General features: G+C 35.1%; 1 protein-coding gene across 1 annotated transcript in view; it reads right to left on the minus strand.

Annotated features, from left to right (window-relative positions):
* Positions 1 to 3409: 3409 nt before the first annotated feature.
* The window catches only part of LOC111688671 (acylglycerol kinase, mitochondrial), a 15881-nt gene continuing 1465 nt past the window's right edge, over positions 3410 to 17825 (minus strand). The window contains exon 3 of the mRNA XM_023451172.2: positions 3410 to 4492. Coding sequence (XP_023306940.2) covers positions 3509 to 4492 — 984 coding nt within the window. The 3' untranslated portion in view covers positions 3410 to 3508. The remainder of the gene's footprint in view (positions 4493 to 17825) is intronic.

The raw sequence follows: 17825 nt of genomic DNA on the forward strand, positions 1-17825 counted from the left end.
TGTTCCCGTAAAACATGTTTGTGCCGAATTACACCGCTATTGATGCTTCTGTTAGTCAGTTGTGAACGATAAAGTCATTTTCTGAAGGGTACTTTGTATGGGGGGTAGGGTCAATTATGGACCGATCCTTATGAAATTCTATGAAAAGATGTATGTCCCCATAAAACATGTTTGTGCCCAATTACAGCGCTATTGATGCTTTTGTTAGTCATTATTGGCGATAATGTGTCATTTTACAGAGGGATATGGGGGCTAGGCGAAATCGTGGACCGATATTGCCCATTTTCAATACCAAACAAACTGGATCAACTATAAGTATCTGTGCAAAATTTCAGCTCGCTAGCTACTTCCGTTTGGACTCTATCGTGTTTTCAACAGACAGACAGACAGACGGACGGACATGGCTAGATCGTCTTAGAATCTAATAAGGACCCAGAATATATATACTTTTATGGGTCTTAGACGAATATTTCAATGTGTTACAAACGGAATGACAAAAACAATATACCCCCCATCTTTTTTGATGGTGGGTATAAAAACATTAAAAAAATTTGAGTCGATTTAAGCCGAATGTTTCGGCGGCGGCTCAAGCAACTAAATATAGTTCGGCGGCGGCTAAGCTCCGACTCGAAGCCGGTCGACTTCGACCTCTGATTCATTGCTGGTAAACATTGACGAGACGTAGACTTTGTTTTTGTTTATCGCAAAAAAATTGTTTTAAAAAGCACTTGGAAAAAAATTTGTGTTAGTTTTAAATTTCAAACTTACATTATTCGCATAAAAATTATTGTACAATCTACTCTCATATAATTGAAAACGTTTTAAATACTTTTTTCTATTCATCAAAAAATATATTTGCAAAACAAAAGGGAAAATTATTTTATTTTAACAAAAAATGCAAATCATATTTTTTTGCTGTGTATACTTTGTATGTTTGAATTCCAAACATACAAAAAAATACACAGCTGAATAAAACCAAATACATCTACACACACACGTGTACATCTTTTTCTATGTACAGTGTTTTTGTGCTTTTTTAACAATTTTTTGATGAAATTTTCAGAGGTAGTCTCGGCTCATATCTCCGTTATTTACCGACCGATTTTGCTGATTTTAAATAGCGATCTTCTCGAAAGCATGTCTAAGAAGATTCAGACATCGCCGATATCTGGGGTCCTCTAAAAACTGATTTCAACAGACAGACAGACGGACATGGCTTAATCGACTCCGCTATCTATAAGGATCAAGAATATATATACTTTATAGGGTCGGAAAATTATATTATAGAAATTACAAACGGAATGACAAACTTATATATACCCTTCTCACGAAAGTGAAGGGTATAAAAATAGAACGCATTTTCAAAAGAGCTCCCAACACATCCGGTAGGAAAGCAGCTCGGTTAGCTCAGTGCTCGGACTATTTGGTACGAACAGTTAAAGCTAATGCAGGTTTAAAAACATACAAGGCTCAAAAAGTTCCTGACAGGAACGCTGCTAAAAATTTAGAGGCCAAAAACAGAGCACGGAAATTGAAGTCAAGTTTTATAAAAAAATATTCTTGCTGCATAATGGATGACGAAACGTATGTTCTGGCAGATTTTTCGCAACTTCCAGGTCAAAAGTTTTATGTTGCTGATGCTCGAGGGAATGTTGAAGAAAAGTTTAGGACCCAAAAGCAGACAAAATTTCCCAGAAAGTTCTTGGTATGGCAAGCAATATGCAGTTGCGGCAAAAGAAGCCAATCATTTGTTACAACGGGCTCTATAAATACCGAAATTTACATCAAGGAATGTTTACAAAAAAGGCTGCTTCCATTCATAAGACTTCATAATGTGTCCACTTATTTTTGGCCTGACTTGGCATCCTGTCACTATGGTAAACAAGCCCTTGAGTGGTACAAGAACAATAATGTGGTATTTGTACCAAGAGAGGCAAATCCTCCAAACTGCCCGGAGCTAAGGCCAGTGGAGAGATATTGGGCTCTTGTTAAAAGAGAATTGAAGAGTACAAAAAAGGTGTCCAAAAGTGTGGTAGATTTTAAACGAAGATGGACTACATGTTTGAGAAAAGTGACAGAAAGCACTATAAAAACGTTAATGGAAGGGTTTCCGAAAAGGGGTCAAAATTTCATCACTAGTGATTAAAACTATACAAATATTTTTTTTTGTAAATTGTAATAATAATTTGAATCAAATAAAAAAAATAAAGCTGTAAGTTTAGTGGTTTCTTTTTTATAAACATATATGTATGTTAAGAATTTTTCGATCTTACTCCTTAGTAGATTGGATGGTAAAATATTAAAAACCTTGATATGGGTACTACTTGGTAGATTTCTACCTGTTCATTTAGAACATTTGTCAGTAAGGGGGCAGTAGTATACCGTACTATTACAGGTAATGCGAAGATGAATAGGAAGCAGAGACGATCGATTATATTATTTAAAATGACGATTGTGGGACTTAACTCTATCAGTCTACTAGGTTTTGTCAACAGAATCTGTGACTTTTTAACTGGGATTTATAGGAGACATGGATTTCTCTCTTTTTTATTCCTAAGGCTGAGAACTTGACAAATATTATAGGTTGTATCTCCTACGTTTTCATTCTTATATCCTCTTTACCTATCTTCCTGTTTTTCTTATCTTGTTGTAGTGTCCATTGTTTCTCTGTTTTAAATCTTTACTCCTTGAAAGAATCACAATGGACCTTATGGTCTCCGAGTGCATAATACTTCGGTGTATAATACTTCTAACTCAAAACCAAAAACACATCATCAATGTATACTGGACACATTGAAGGTTATACACAATTATCAGACTGATCGATACCAGACACAGAATATATCAGTATCTATATATGTATCTATATCAGAATATATATTCCAGACAGAAGTCCGAGCAATAACGGCATGTATAAATTAGATTAGAATAAATATAGTGCCCACAGATATCTGGTGATAGAATTAAATCTTGGATTGAAAGAAAGCTTTAACTGAATATTTTCCCAGAGGTAAGGTTCAAATCATACGGGTACCAGTCTACTAGGGAGTAGGAACTCTAGGTAGTTAATCTGATAAATGAAAAAACCATTTGACGCAACTAAAGCTGAATTTAAACAAGTATCTTGAAAGTGATGTTATTTCGGAAAAAATACCTAATACTGATTGGAAGATTCCAGAAAACTGAGTTTCTGAACATTGAAAAATAATAATTCAGTTTTCTGATTGAAGATTCCAGAAAACTGAGTTTCTGAACATTGATAAATAATAATTCAGTGAACAATTTTTTCATGAAAAGGATTTGATGTAGACCTATTATTAAAATTTCACAAAATTTGCCATAAAATGTAGTTAACTAAAGTACATGTGTTTCACTTGGAGGAACAGATGAAATAAAAAAGATCGTAATGTTTACTACAAACCGTTGAGCTTTATTTACTTTATTTGATGGAAAATTGTTTTATTTAATAATACGCATTTACATCAAATTATAAAATATTTATTTAAAATTAAAAAACAAGTTTTAATGCATTTGGTACAAATGTGATTTTAATGTGTCGGGCGTCATAGCCTTCACCATCTATATAATATGTTTGATGCTCAGACCCAATAGGTAATAACTCAATTGAACGACTTTCAAGAGAGATTGAAGGTTGTATTTTCATTTCTTTTATCATATTTCTTAAAAAGTCCGACCGAGAGGATATATTTTCAATGACATTTGTATTTAATTCAAAAAATGAATCGGAGTTTTTATGGCATGTAATGTCAATCTGTTTGGCGTCAATTTTGTAAGATTCTTCTTTTGAACAAAATTTGTTTTTCGGCATTTGATTTAGTTGTTGAGTGGGTAATGCAGGATTCAATATTTTAGAGGCATTAAACCAGGATTTATTTTTTACCTGTATATCACATTTATTGCATCCAGGACATGGTGGTGTGGTTACGAGATTTGCTGAAATGTTTTGATTAAATTTTTCGCTTAAAGATGTCATTAAAACGGAGACATGGTGTTTTAATGCACCAAAGTACCAGTACTTTTCTTTATTAATGTCTATATCCTTTAACAAACCCCACGAGAATGCAAATAAACCAAAAATTGGTTTACGGATTTCGTGAGATTTATCAGTCTCAATAAGTTCATATTTAATCACAGGGTGGTATTGTATACGACATCGAATTAAAGAAAGCACACATTGCGACAAATATTTAACAGAGCCAAACATTCCTTGTGATTCATTGTGTACCAAGCTAGAAGCAGTACAATTTTTTTCGCCTAAAGGCAAAAATAATATGGGGCACACTTCTTCATTTCTTCTTAATAGTCCAGTTACAACTTCTGATGATGTACCATCACCTCCAGCAACAACTACGACATCGGGCAACTGATGTAGCGTTTCCATTAACAATTTAGCATGTCCTATGTGTTTCGTTTTAATAACTTCTACTGAATATCCAGCCATATGCAAAATAGGCTCACAATATTTTTTAAACTAAAAAAAAAAAATAAAAATAGAAAATTATTATAAATCACAGTAATCTTTTTAAAATAAAACATGTAAGAAGTTATAGTCGAGCAAGGCCGATCATATAATACCCTACACCTGTATACGAATAAAGTGTGATTTAGTTTACATAATAAAGCATATAAGTTAAATTGTACCTTGCCTCAAATATACTTAAGCTATTTATTGTTCAATAAAACTGTGAATATTAAAGTTATATTTTAAAGGGGATTTTATAGGGGGGTCAAATAAGGCCCTATAATTATAAAGTTCATGAGAGTCATCAAGACTAGTATAGAACTTGGTTTTGCAGCTTTTTTGTCCAGATACGAGTAAATTAAACATAATTGAACTTAGAAGCCATATTTAGCGGGTACAGTTGTATGGGGCCTAGGTCAAATAATGGACCGATCTTAACCATTTTCAATAGGCTTCGTCGCTGGGACAATAGAATATTATGTACCAAATTTTATTGATTTATCTTAAAATTGCGACCTATAGTTTGATTATAAGGTTTACATGGACGGACATAGCTAAATCGACTCAGAAATGATGAAATGACCAATATTATTGTGCGTTATAAACATCAGCACAAACCCAATGGTGTATGGTGTAATTATTTTTCTTGTCCTGAAAAATAGAAACATATGATTAGTATAATAATTCAATTCTTTATAAAATTATATGGTCAGAATCAAAGGACTACCCCTCCCACCTAACAGATGTCTGTTTCCCACATTGGGCGGTCTGTAAGAAACGATCTGTTGATTTGCTTCTCCTGTCACTGAGACAGGGCAATCAGTTTTGAATCCGTTGATTCACGCACTTAAGTGTGCAAGTCCCGAAATCCATCATGCGTCTGTTCCAGATTGGACGGCTTGATGGTCTGTCTGCTCCCAGTGGGACGGCAGTATTTAGTCCTGGCAGTAGGCCAAAAATGCAACAAAACAACTTCCAGAAGGGCTTTCGTTCATCGGCGGGCCGCCGAGTGCATCGTTGAGCGTCATGTCGCCAAACCCAACGATGCTTTAACGAAAGACTAGAAATCGTCCCTCGATTGGGCAAAAAGCCTCCCGGCTAGGCTAAAGGGCTCCAGCTGAGGCAGATGTGGTTAGACCTGCTGCCGAGGCGCCTAAACGGCAACGATCTGAGGAGGAGACCCTTTCTTCTATGCCGAACGACCAGCCGACTAAACGTCAAAAACAGGCGCAAACCATCGTCATCAATAGGCCTTTCAGTGAAGTGGCTGAAACCCTCTGATAAGGGCTATTGTTGACCAAGGCAACAAAGCAACGACGGAGCCATCTCCCAGGAAAAATAGGGGACTATCCGTCAGAAGATGCTAGGCGTGCACTGAAAGATCCTAAAGGAGAATCCAGGACCCGCCCCCAAAACGATGATGGTAGTTGGTTCCAGGGTCACATTAAGCTGCTAGTTTGTTCAAATGAGCGCTCTGCGCTTCTGCTCAAGCTAGCTAATCAGTCCCTTGGGGAAGTATGGCCAGGTGCAAGGTTGGACGTGATCACGGTAAGCGAAATTCCTCGCAGACCGAGATCAATTGCCACCATCCTAACTGAGCCACATGACCCGGCGGAAATTCTGGCGTTCCTCCAAAGCGGAAATCCTCATTTACCTACCCATGATTGGAAGGTGGTGAGAGTTTCCGCCCCGATGGGAAATGTCGGAAAGGCGACTGTTGTCCTTAATAAGGAAACGTTGGCGCCATTGCGTGAATGCGGAGGTAAAGTTTACTATGGTTTTGATAGTATCTTCCTACGCATTTATCGCAGTGACGCCAAACGCAGCGCCGCCTCTGGTACCAAGCTGGAGGCTCCGCCCAAAGAGGAATACGAAAAAGCCGACGATCCCGCTGGTTCTGAGAACCTAGAAGACTCCCAGTCTACCACAGGTATAATGGGTGATCTTCTTGGCAATCTGAAGTTAGCGGAGGATGGAGACAGTTCGCAGGATTCCGATCCTAAGGACGTCGACGTCACTGTCGTGTATGATCCTGATCTTGCAGTTGGTGAAGGTAACCCAGATTAACCTTCACCACTCAAAGGCAGCATCAGATGATTTGCTCCTCCAGATGGCTGATAGAGGGGAGGAGCTCATCTTGGTCGAAGAACCATGGACCCACCACGGCGAAATCCTTGGACTATCTCTTAGAGGTTACAAACTTCTGTATTCAAAACCTGCAGGCAATATAAAAATATTAGAGCCTGTATTCTGGCCAAAAATCACTTAGATATCTTCATTCTATCTGATTACAGCGATGAGGATACGGTAGCGGCGGCACTTGAGACCGGAAACTCCACCATCTGGCTCCTTAGCTGCTATATGGCGCATGACCATGGTGACCAACCGCCAAACGACCTGGTCAGAGAATTAATGCGCGAAGCAAATAGGCGTCACGTTCCTGCGATAATCGGCGCTGATGCAAATGCTCATCACAGTGTCTGGGGCAGTTCAGACATTAACAGTAGAGGTGAGTTACTTGACTTTATATTAGAATTTAATATATCAGTCGTTAACAGAGGTTCAGAACCTACTTTTGTTGTGACAAACAGAAAGGAAGTTCTGAATATTACAGCTATTAGTACAAACTACATAGAACTGATCAAAGAGTGGAATGTCTCCAATGACTGCTCCTCTGATTACCGCTACCTGGACTTCGACATAGTGGCCCACGTCAAAACGAGGATGAAGAAGAGACTCTGCGATTGTCCTGCTTTGGCGGAGGCTCATTTTCGGACGCTTGGATCGACCTATTTTGGTGATCTATCCGAATTGTCAAACATTTAATTAGAACGTCTTCTAGAGTTCATTAATGTGTCAAAATGGGTGTGAATCCTATTACTCACACTATATGGTCAATTTGGTGTCCCAGCCCATTAAGCTACTATAAAATCCTTCAAGGCAATTTGATAAGGCTTTTTGAGTAAAAAAGCGCACATTTTTAACAGCCCGACCACAAAGGCTTCAATTATTGGAACCTTAAATACCGGCCGTTCTCATTAAAATGGTCTTTAACCGCCCTGCCATGCTATCTCAACAATATTCTGAAATGCCCTAATATTGACCTACTTGACGTTGAACCTTAAATTTTCATGGAACAAAAATCAAATTTACTCAAAAAATGTGATTATAGAAATATTCATACATTAAATGTTTTTATTTAAACCAAAAAATAAAAATTTAAATATAATTAAATAATTAAGTTTTTATTATATGTTATACTAGCTAATACCCGGTGTGCTCCGCTACCCCAATCGAAATTAAATACATAATATCAAAAAAAAAATATTTATTTAGTTACTAAATTATAAAATGTTTCTTAAAGATTTATTATAATTTCTCTTGATGACAATATATTTCATTTAAATTCTAAAATAATAAATTAATGATATATTTATTTCTTATACTTGCTTAAAATTAATATATACTTTTATTCCTAAAAAATAATTCATATTCTTATGCTTTGGGATATAACATATTTTTTGTTTTACCCTTTAATATAAATAAAAACCCCACCTTAAGATTTTGAGAATTCTAACCACAATAGTTTTCCAGATTAACAATATGTTACATATGAGTGATGCCAAGCAAATTATTGTAAATTCACCAATACCTATCTATGAAAAATTGGAATTATCTAACAGTTTTCAAGATATACGAAATTTTGTATTTAATTCGTATATGTGGTGCCAAGACCCTATTGAAAGTCCGCCCGTTATTTTCTAAATGAATGTCAAAGTTATTCATATAAAATTTGAAGACTATAGCTCTAGTAGTTTCTTAGATATATGATTTTTTCTATTTAATTCATGTGAGGGCTTCAAGCTCTCCAGATGAAAGTCCGCCTTTTTTTCCTCCAAAATTTCCAGATGAATATTGAAGTAATTTATGTAAAATTTGATGAATCTAGTTCTATATTTTCCTAGGTAAACAATATTTTGCATTTTATTCATAAGGAAGATGTCAAGTCCATATTAAAAGTTCGCTGGTTATACTCTTACCCCCTTAATCACAAACAAATTTTGTTATTTATAAAAGGATTATAAAACAAAATTTCCATTTAAAATCTAATTTATAAACCATTTATAAAATAAAAGTATTGTTTGTGAATAAAGGGGTAAATGTTCAGGTGAATGTCAAAATTCTTCAAGTAAAATTTAAAGATAATAATCTAATAGATTCTCAGATGTACAAATTTTTTCTATTTTATTTATATAGGGGCTCTAAGCCCTATGGGTAGTCCGCCAATTTGTTGCCCAAAATGTTTAGATGGATGTTAATGTTATTAAACGAATTTTTTATTTAATTTATATGGGAGGTACCACGCTCCCTACCGCTAGTCCTCCCATATTTTATCCTAAATAATCATATTGACATTGAAGTGGCCCGACAAAATCTGAGGAGCCTAGCTGTTATATTATCTCAAGATAAACGAATTCTTGTATTTAATTAATATGGGAGGTGCCGCTCCCCTCATGGGTAGTCAGCCAATTTACAAAAATCTCATTTACCCCCTATTTTTTAAGAGAAAGTACAAAATTCCCTTTTAACCCCTGATGCTTTGCAAAAACATAATTTTTTAAAACGTTGTAAAATAAGAAATTTCGTAAAAGTACCAAAATAACAAATAAGTAATTATACTTTTTTATTCGTTAAATTTAAATCACCCAAAAATATGATATTTGTTAGTCCTTTGCTCCATTAAAATATTAATATTTAAAATTTGGTGTCTTTTTGATATTTTATACAGCAAATACAGAATTCAATTTTTTATCCCATTTGGGTGGGCTTTCAAAATATGCATATTTCCGGTACTATAAAAAGTTGCTTTAGAACAGAAGAAATGGTCTCAAAGCACAAAAGTACTAATTTTTGCAGTTTTTCTCCCTTTTGTCCTATTTTTCCCCCTTTTGGTCCAACTTTCGCAACAGTACTATGCTAATTCATATTCCTGAAACTTTGAAAAGCTTAATGGAATATTTTTTTGGCTTAAATAAAGACCATAATTGATATTTATGCTCAAAAGTACTAATTTTAACCGCTTTTCACCCATTCTACACCATTTTTGCGCCCTCCTAGTTCAAGTTTTGAAAAACGAAATAGCCTATAACACTTTCCAAAGATAGATCCATCAACGTTCTAAATTTCAAGAATATCGGTTCAGCTGTTTAGACGTGATTGGCGAACAAACGAACAGACTTACAAAGATATTTATAATATATATTAGGATGTATTTATTATACAAATGTTTATGTAAACTAGAGTACATTAAGGGTGCTCCGCCTCCCAAATCGAAATTTAATTAAATATTCAGATTATAATAATATGTATGCATATGTAAAATGAATACATATGAAATTTTTAATATTTTTTAAGATTATATGTGGCATCACTGGATTACTGTGTTGTTTACTTTTTATATTTTGTTTGTTTTATTATTCGAGAATACGTACGTGTGACTTTTATTTCTATGTATTAGTAACAACTTTAAATGCTTATAGCTCCTTGAACCAAACATCTTAATATATATATATATATATATATATATATATATATATATATATATATATATTATATATATATATATATATATATGTATATATATATATATATATTATATATATTATTATATATATATGTATATATAATATATATATAATATATATATATATATATATATATATTATATATATAATATATATATATATATATATATATATAATATATATATATATATATATATATATATATATATATATATATATATATATAATATATAATATAATATATATATATATGATATATATGAAAAATATGAAATTAAAGGATACAGGTTTAAATGAACATATTTTTGAATGTAATTGAGATATTGGCTTGGAATTTTTTGTAAAGGGTCGAGAATTTCCATATCTAACTAAAAAATGATATTAATAAATATGGACTAAATTGTTGTAGCTATCTGCGACCCTATTAAAATTTTGATATAAATCATAGTTTTAGAAATTTAACAAATATGTAATATATGACAAAATCTTTATTTATGAACAAAACCCAATGAAATCTTCAACGCTTGTTAAATTTGTCATTTCAAATAAGAAAATGCAAAAAAAAATTGAAAAGGTCATAGGGCATCCCGCAATTCCCAAAAATAAGATTGAAAAATTGGATTTTTACATTTTTGCCCATAGGGTCCATATTTTTTTCAGGGCTGGGAAAATACTTTTGGAGTAAATAGAAAACATATTGAAGTTTCCAAAACTGCTTTCAGTTTTCTGATCCCAGCTTTGGGATTTTAGAACATGTCGCCCAAAGTTGAAGTTTTGATAAAAAATAGGTCATATTCGGAAGGACGCAGTGGCAACATTTTCAAAAAATAGGACAAGTTTTTTACGCCAAAGCGTTCTGCGTAAAGATACCTTTTAGAAAACTATAAAATTGTTATATGTTCTTAAAGAAAATTTTATTTTATTAATAAAAGAGTTAAGACACATTTTGGGCAAAAAACGGCAAAAATCTAAAATTTTTTGAATTTTTAAATTAAAAAACGTATATTTTTGGATCTGTAAATGATATTGTATATTATTGTATATTATTGGAAATTTTGTTGTCTAACAAGAAAAAATTGAGTCCATTTGGTCCAAAATTACGCCGGATATTCAAAAAAAGGCGGACCAAGGTATGGTTAATTTTGTATCACTAAATTTTTAAATGCCTATAACTCGGATATTATAAGAGATAAGTAGTATGTTCAAGCATGTTTATTCAAGATCTCGTCGCGCTTTCAGAAAATATAAAAATCTTTGTATTTGGGTGAAAAACAAAAAAAATGGCACGAGTTTAAAAATTTTACATGTCGTAGGTACCCTACTTTGAGCCGCCACAGCTCCGTTCCTGGGGCATCTGTGGGATTCATCTTCAAAAAGTCGAAAAGTCGGAAAAAGAAACAAGTAAAAATTAGTCGAAAATTTTAAAGAAGTGGAAAAAAAGTCAAAAACTCTGAAATAGTTGGAAAAACTCGAAAAAAGTCAAAAAATAGTCGGTAAAAATTCGAAAGAAATCGAAAATAGTCAAAAAGTCGAAAAAATCGAAAAGTCGAAAAAGTGGGAAAACGTCGAAAAGTCGACTATTTATAAAATACTTATAGTCTAAAAGTCGACTTTTAATTAAATGAAAAAAGTCTAAAAATCAACTTTTCATAAAATGCAAAAGTCGAAAAGTCGTCTTTTAAATAAATAAAAAAAGTTGACTTTTCGTTTCAACTATAGAACCGACTCTGTATTTGGAACTAAATTTGTTGTTTAGGTCAATTTTTTTAAAGATACAAGAATCTAATAAGGAGTGAGATCGAAAAATTCTTAACACACGTTTTTCATTACATTTTTCAACCAAAGTATTATTTGATTTTTTTTTTTTTTTGATCAAGTTACCTTTGAAAAACATGTCAGTTATTATGTGTAATGTCAATTATATTAATTTTTTGTTAATCTGATTAAAATGAGTGACCAGAAAAAAGTGCGTACTGAAATTATTAAATATTTTCAACTAAACCCAACTTGGTCTTACAAAAAGTTGGCCAAGCATACAAAGGTCTGCCGTCAAACTGTTTCCAATGTTATTAAACAGTACCGGGAGAACTTGTCAGTTGATAGAAAACCTGGTTCAGGTAGAAGGAATGGTCCACATGATTTTTCTAAAGCCAAAAAAATAGAACGCATTTTCAAAAGAGCTCCCAACACATCCGGTAGGAAAGCAGCTCGGTTAGATCAGTGCTCGGACTATTTGGTACGAAAAGTTAAAGCTAATGCAGGTTTAAAAACATACAAGGCTCAAAAAGTTCCTGACAGGAACGCTGCTAAAAATTTAGAGGCCAAAAACAGAGCACGGAAATTGAAGTCAAGTTTTATAAAAAAATATTCTTGCTGCATAATGGATGACGAAACGTATGTTCTGGCAGATTTTTCGCAACTTCCAGGTCAAAAGTTTTATGTTGCTGATGCTCGAGGGAATGTTGAAGAAAAGTTTAGGACCCAAAAGCAGACAAAATTTCCCAGAAAGTTCTTGTTATGGCAAGCAATATGCAGTTGCGGCAAAAGAAGCCAATCATTTGTTACAACGGGCTCTATAAATACCGAAATTTACATCAAGGAATGTTTACAAAGAAGGCTGCTTCCATTCATAAGACTTCATAATGTGTCCACTTATTTTTGGCCTGACTTGGCATCCTGTCACTATGGTAAACAAGCCCTTGAGTGGTACAAGAACAATAATGTGGTATTTGTACCAAGAGAGGTAAATCCTCCAAACTGCCCGGAGCTAAGGCCAGTGGAGAGATATTGGGCTCTTGTTAAAAGAGAATTGAAGAGTACAAAAAAGGTGTCCAAAAGTGTGGTAGATTTTAAACGGAGATGGACTAGATGTTCGAGCAAAGTGACAGAAAGCACTATAAAAACGTTAATGGAAGGGTTTCCGAAAAGGGTTCAAAATTTTATTACTAGTGATTAAAACTATAAAAATATTTTTTTTTTTGTAAATTGTAATAATAATTTGAATCAAATAAAAAAAATAGAGCTGTAAGTTTAGTGGTTTCTTTTTTATAAACATATATGTATGTTAAGAATTTTTCGATCTCACTCCTTAATAAAACATAAAATTAATAATGAAACTTAATTTTTGTACGATAACTGACATATAATTTGTATACATACCCAGGTAAATTGGGTATTGATATACGAGGTAAAAATATAATATCGGTCATAAATCAGTTTAATATGTATATATCTAATAAATTGAAAAATGTATAGAAAATATTAATCTGAAAGCATAGTTCAAATTTCAAGTCGATACGATATATAGATCTCGAGATATATCACTTCTGCGTTTCGATCGTACCAACGTTTTTGTAAGTTTTTGTTTATGTGACGGAGAGTCGAATCGAAATGCAGAATACAAAAGTTGCCAAACGGAGAAAATTTCGATTCGAATTGAAATGCAGAATAGGGGCCTTTATGATCCAATGACTGACTGACAGACATGTCTAATTCGTTTGAGATTAAGGACATAGAAAATTTTAATGTTACAAATGAGATCAAAAATTTAATTGAAATTAAATGTTTAGCTTTTCTTAACTTTATAATCACTCTCTGGTTAACAGTTTTTCAAATTACCGAACTCCGAACCCGTACCCGAACGTTCGATCGAACACTAGTAGTCAATGAAATATTTGCATTAAAGTGATTTTCGGAAGTGGACCTTATATGGGATCCGTGTGGAGTTGTCAGATCTCCCATCGGACGCGTCCCAGGTGGCGGATAGGGGGAGCTAAGCATGGACTTTTTCGACACATTGGACATAATGATCAAAAACGACGATGCTAGCTGGAGATAAGGCAGACCTGACTAGATACATTTCTGACAAATGATCTAACAAGTCTGTCATATCTAGATGAGTGCATGAATCTGGATAATCTTTTATCATATCAGTGGATACATTTTTGACAAATGGTCTACTGATATGTAAAGAGATTATAGAGTGCTGATATGATTTATGATACATCTGATAACAGACGGTCATATATGATAACAGGACTCCTCCTGTTCCCCATTCACAAATCCGAGGACAGGTTGGATCGTCGAACTCGATGTCGAGTCCAACTAATACTCCCTCAACCGCCCTCACGGCTAACGAAAACCACCCCTAGTCACAAAGATCCATCTAGGAAGACTTTTGTTTAAAGGCGTGCCGCCATGCGTTTAGTCGAGCGACTTGGAGTTTAGTCGGTCGATGCGCTTACCACGGACGAAAAATCGTCCCTAGATTGGGCTAAAGCCCTACTGGCTCAGCCGGAGTGTTCTGACCCTCCTACAACCTCAGATGCAGCGGACCAAGCTACATCTGCAGTTCCTAAAAGGCAGCGATCGGAGGAAGAACATGCTCTCCAGGCAGTCCCACAGCCGAAGACTAAACGTCAAAAGCAGTTCGAGACTCGTACAGTCAATAGACCTACAGCGAAGTTGCTAAAAACCCGCTAGTTAGGACCATTGTTGACAAGAGTGTCAACGACTGAGCTATCTCCCAGGACAAATGGTTGATAATTCGTCAAAAAATGCTGGAGGTGTATTGGAAAATTCTCAAAGAGAATCCCGGTCCATCTCCGCAGAATGATGATGTTGGCTGGTACCAAGGCCACATCAAACTGCTGGCGTGCACGAACGAGCGCTCAGCAAACCTGCTTAAGTTAGTGGTTACGTCTATAGGGGAAGTGTGGCCCGGCGCAAAACTTGACGTGATCCCGGTTAGTGAGATACCTCGCAGATCGAGATCAACCACGGTTATTCCGGCGGAACCACACGAACCACTAACTCTGACGAACAAATGGACGAAATACTATACGCAAAAGGCACAGGTAACATTAGATCTTGCATACTTGCTAAAAGCACCCTAAATATCTTCATTCAGTGATGAAGATACAGTAACCGCAGCATGGGAAACAGAGGAATCCACAACATGGATTCTCTCCTGCTATATGGCGCACGACCAGACAGTGCAGCAAACGGAAAACGCATCCCTGTTATTATAGGCGCAGATGCAAACGTACACCATAAACTATGGGGTAGCACCAACATCAACACACGAGATGAGTTTGTATTAGACTTCATTTTAAACCATAATCTTGAAGTATTAAATAGAGGTTCAGAACCTACATTCGTAGTTGCAAATAGACAAGAGGTACTGGACATAACGCTTGTAAATACAAGTCATTCACACATAATCCGAAACTGGAAAGTATCGGAAGATTGTTCCTTTTCAGATCATAGATATCTCGTATTCTCGATAGAAAAAACACAGAAAAGGAAAACCTCTTTCTAAACAGAAGAAAGACAAGATGGGAAGAACGAAATCGAATCCTGACAAGTCTTCTTCAAAATACGCCGGAAATAAACAAAACAGCAGATATTGACAGAGCTCTAGACAACCTTACACGCTCTCTTAATCAAGCAACAAGAAGAACATGCAAACATTCGATACCAAAGGGTAAAAGTAAACCTCCTTGGTGGTCTTTGGCTAATTTAAATAGAATTTGCCCCTAACACTACCCCTACAGTCAGATTTTAAGTTCTCACTTACCTCGTATTATTCACACCATCTCCATAATTCACCTTGAAACTAATAGGTTACCATCGGGAACAGAATCCACATACCGTGGAGTTTAGAAGTCCAGTTGTCGTTGGTCTAGGCCTGTCCTCGTAAAATCAGTCCGTGCGGAAAGTTTAATGGGGTACACTGGGTAAAAGACTCTAAACTATCCCTAACCTGAGCTCAGTTTAAGTATCAGTTACCAAAGCAACAGTGGCCCTTAGATTTTGGCAACAAAAAAAAACCAAATATCTATGTTTCCCAAAAAAAAGGTATAACCATTAAATTTCCCTTATGGGTGGTATGGTCTCTAGTTTCGTCCGATTGTCGTCCGAAATGTCCACTCTAGGTGTAGGAATTTTGTTTTAGATGTAAATTGTATTTGTGGAGAAATATTTTATTATTGGTGTAGCGCTTTGTATTGTATATATTTCCTTTTTTTATGTCGATGCTTTATTTGTACCAAATTCACTCAATTTTATGTTAACTTTATGTTTTTTTTGTGTTAACTTTGTGTTTTATATATTTTGTTTCATATATGTATATGTTATGTTTTAAGTAAATGTTTTGTTGTCAATCAAATTTTTTTTGTTTTAAATCAATGTATGTTTTGTTTTAAATATATGTTTTGTTAAACCGTATATTGTCTTTTTTATCTTCTTCATTTATTTTTTTTTTTAAAAATTCAAAAAAAAAAGAAAACTTATAGGCTTCCGGAACCACCGTCCTCCCTCATTCGCCTCCTCGATTCTCCAAAAAAAACTTTTCTTCTTCTTCCTCCCAAAAATTCTCCGAATCATTTTTTCCCGCCATTTTTCTTTATCCTTCGTCATCTTTTTTTTCTATCTCCTCCATCTGACCTTCAGTAATTCCCCCCTGAACATCTGTTTCCAAGGTTGCATTCTATTGTAATTCTATGTTTTTGTCTTTTTCTTCTTACAATAGAATGCAACCTTAACCCGTTCAGGGGGAACACGTCAAATGGAAAGACCACAAACTTATTGTCAAACCCCGATCGGAATCACTATAGTCGAGCAATGGGCAATAAACAGCTTTAACCCATATAAGTCACCGTGTCCGGACGGCATAATTCCAGCTGACCTGCAATATAATGCAGAATTAGTTATACCATGGCTACTTGGCATGTATTCAAAGAATGGCAATCAGGGGTACACTTCAAGGTGGAGTCCTATCACCACTTTTATGGAATGTGGTCATAAACAGCATACTAATGAAATTGGACACCCTTGGACAAGACCGTCGCATACGCGGATGACGTTGCGGTAGCAGTATCAGGTTTCCATCTGAATACGATATCTCAAAGACTCGAAACAGCACTCAATCTACTAAGTAAATAAAGCGTTGATAGTGGTTTGAGTGTAAACCCTAGTAAAACCGAACTTGTACTCTACACCAGGAAATTGAAGATCAAAAATTTTACCCTACCTCGACTAAACGGAGTCGTACTCTAACTTTCGAACAGTGCGAAATACCTGGGGGTGATACTTGATAGTAAACTATCATGGAAAGAGAATATCAAAGCCAGGGTAAATAAAGCCTTAATAGCAATGAACATTAATGGCCATAGGCAAAAGATGGGGACTAAATCCCAAACTGGTAAATTGGATCTATGAAGCGGTTATTAAACATATTCTCTTTTACGGGGCTGTTGTAAGGTGGAAAGCACAGAACAACAACTCCAATTGTATACTTCTTGATAAGGTACTAAGAAGGATAGCAATCCTTATAACAGGAGCACTGAGAACAACTTCCACCAAATCTCTATTCCCAATGCTTAATTGGATCCCAACGGATCTGATAGCCAGAAAACTGGCACTCATCACTGCCCTCAGACTCGATGCCATAAATGCTTGGACACACAGGCCATACGGCCATGCGGCTATTATGGAGGAAACATCTTTCCTCCCGGACAATATTGATTACTGCTCACCCAAACCTTTCCTAAACAGGGACTTCGGATACACAATATCCGAAAACTCTTCACTGGAGGAGAATAGTTCCCCAAGAACCCTGCTAGTATATACAGATGGTTCTAAAATAGGGGAACCTCCCACTCGTTCCTCTTGGCATTTTCATCCCTGAATTTGGAACTAAAATAAGCTTTAAGATACAGAATAATTGTAGTCCACTACAGGCTGAACTATCAGCC

Source organism: Lucilia cuprina, chromosome 2 (genome assembly GCF_022045245.1).
Source record: "Lucilia cuprina isolate Lc7/37 chromosome 2, ASM2204524v1, whole genome shotgun sequence".
NCBI lineage: Eukaryota > Metazoa > Arthropoda > Insecta > Diptera > Calliphoridae > Lucilia > Lucilia cuprina.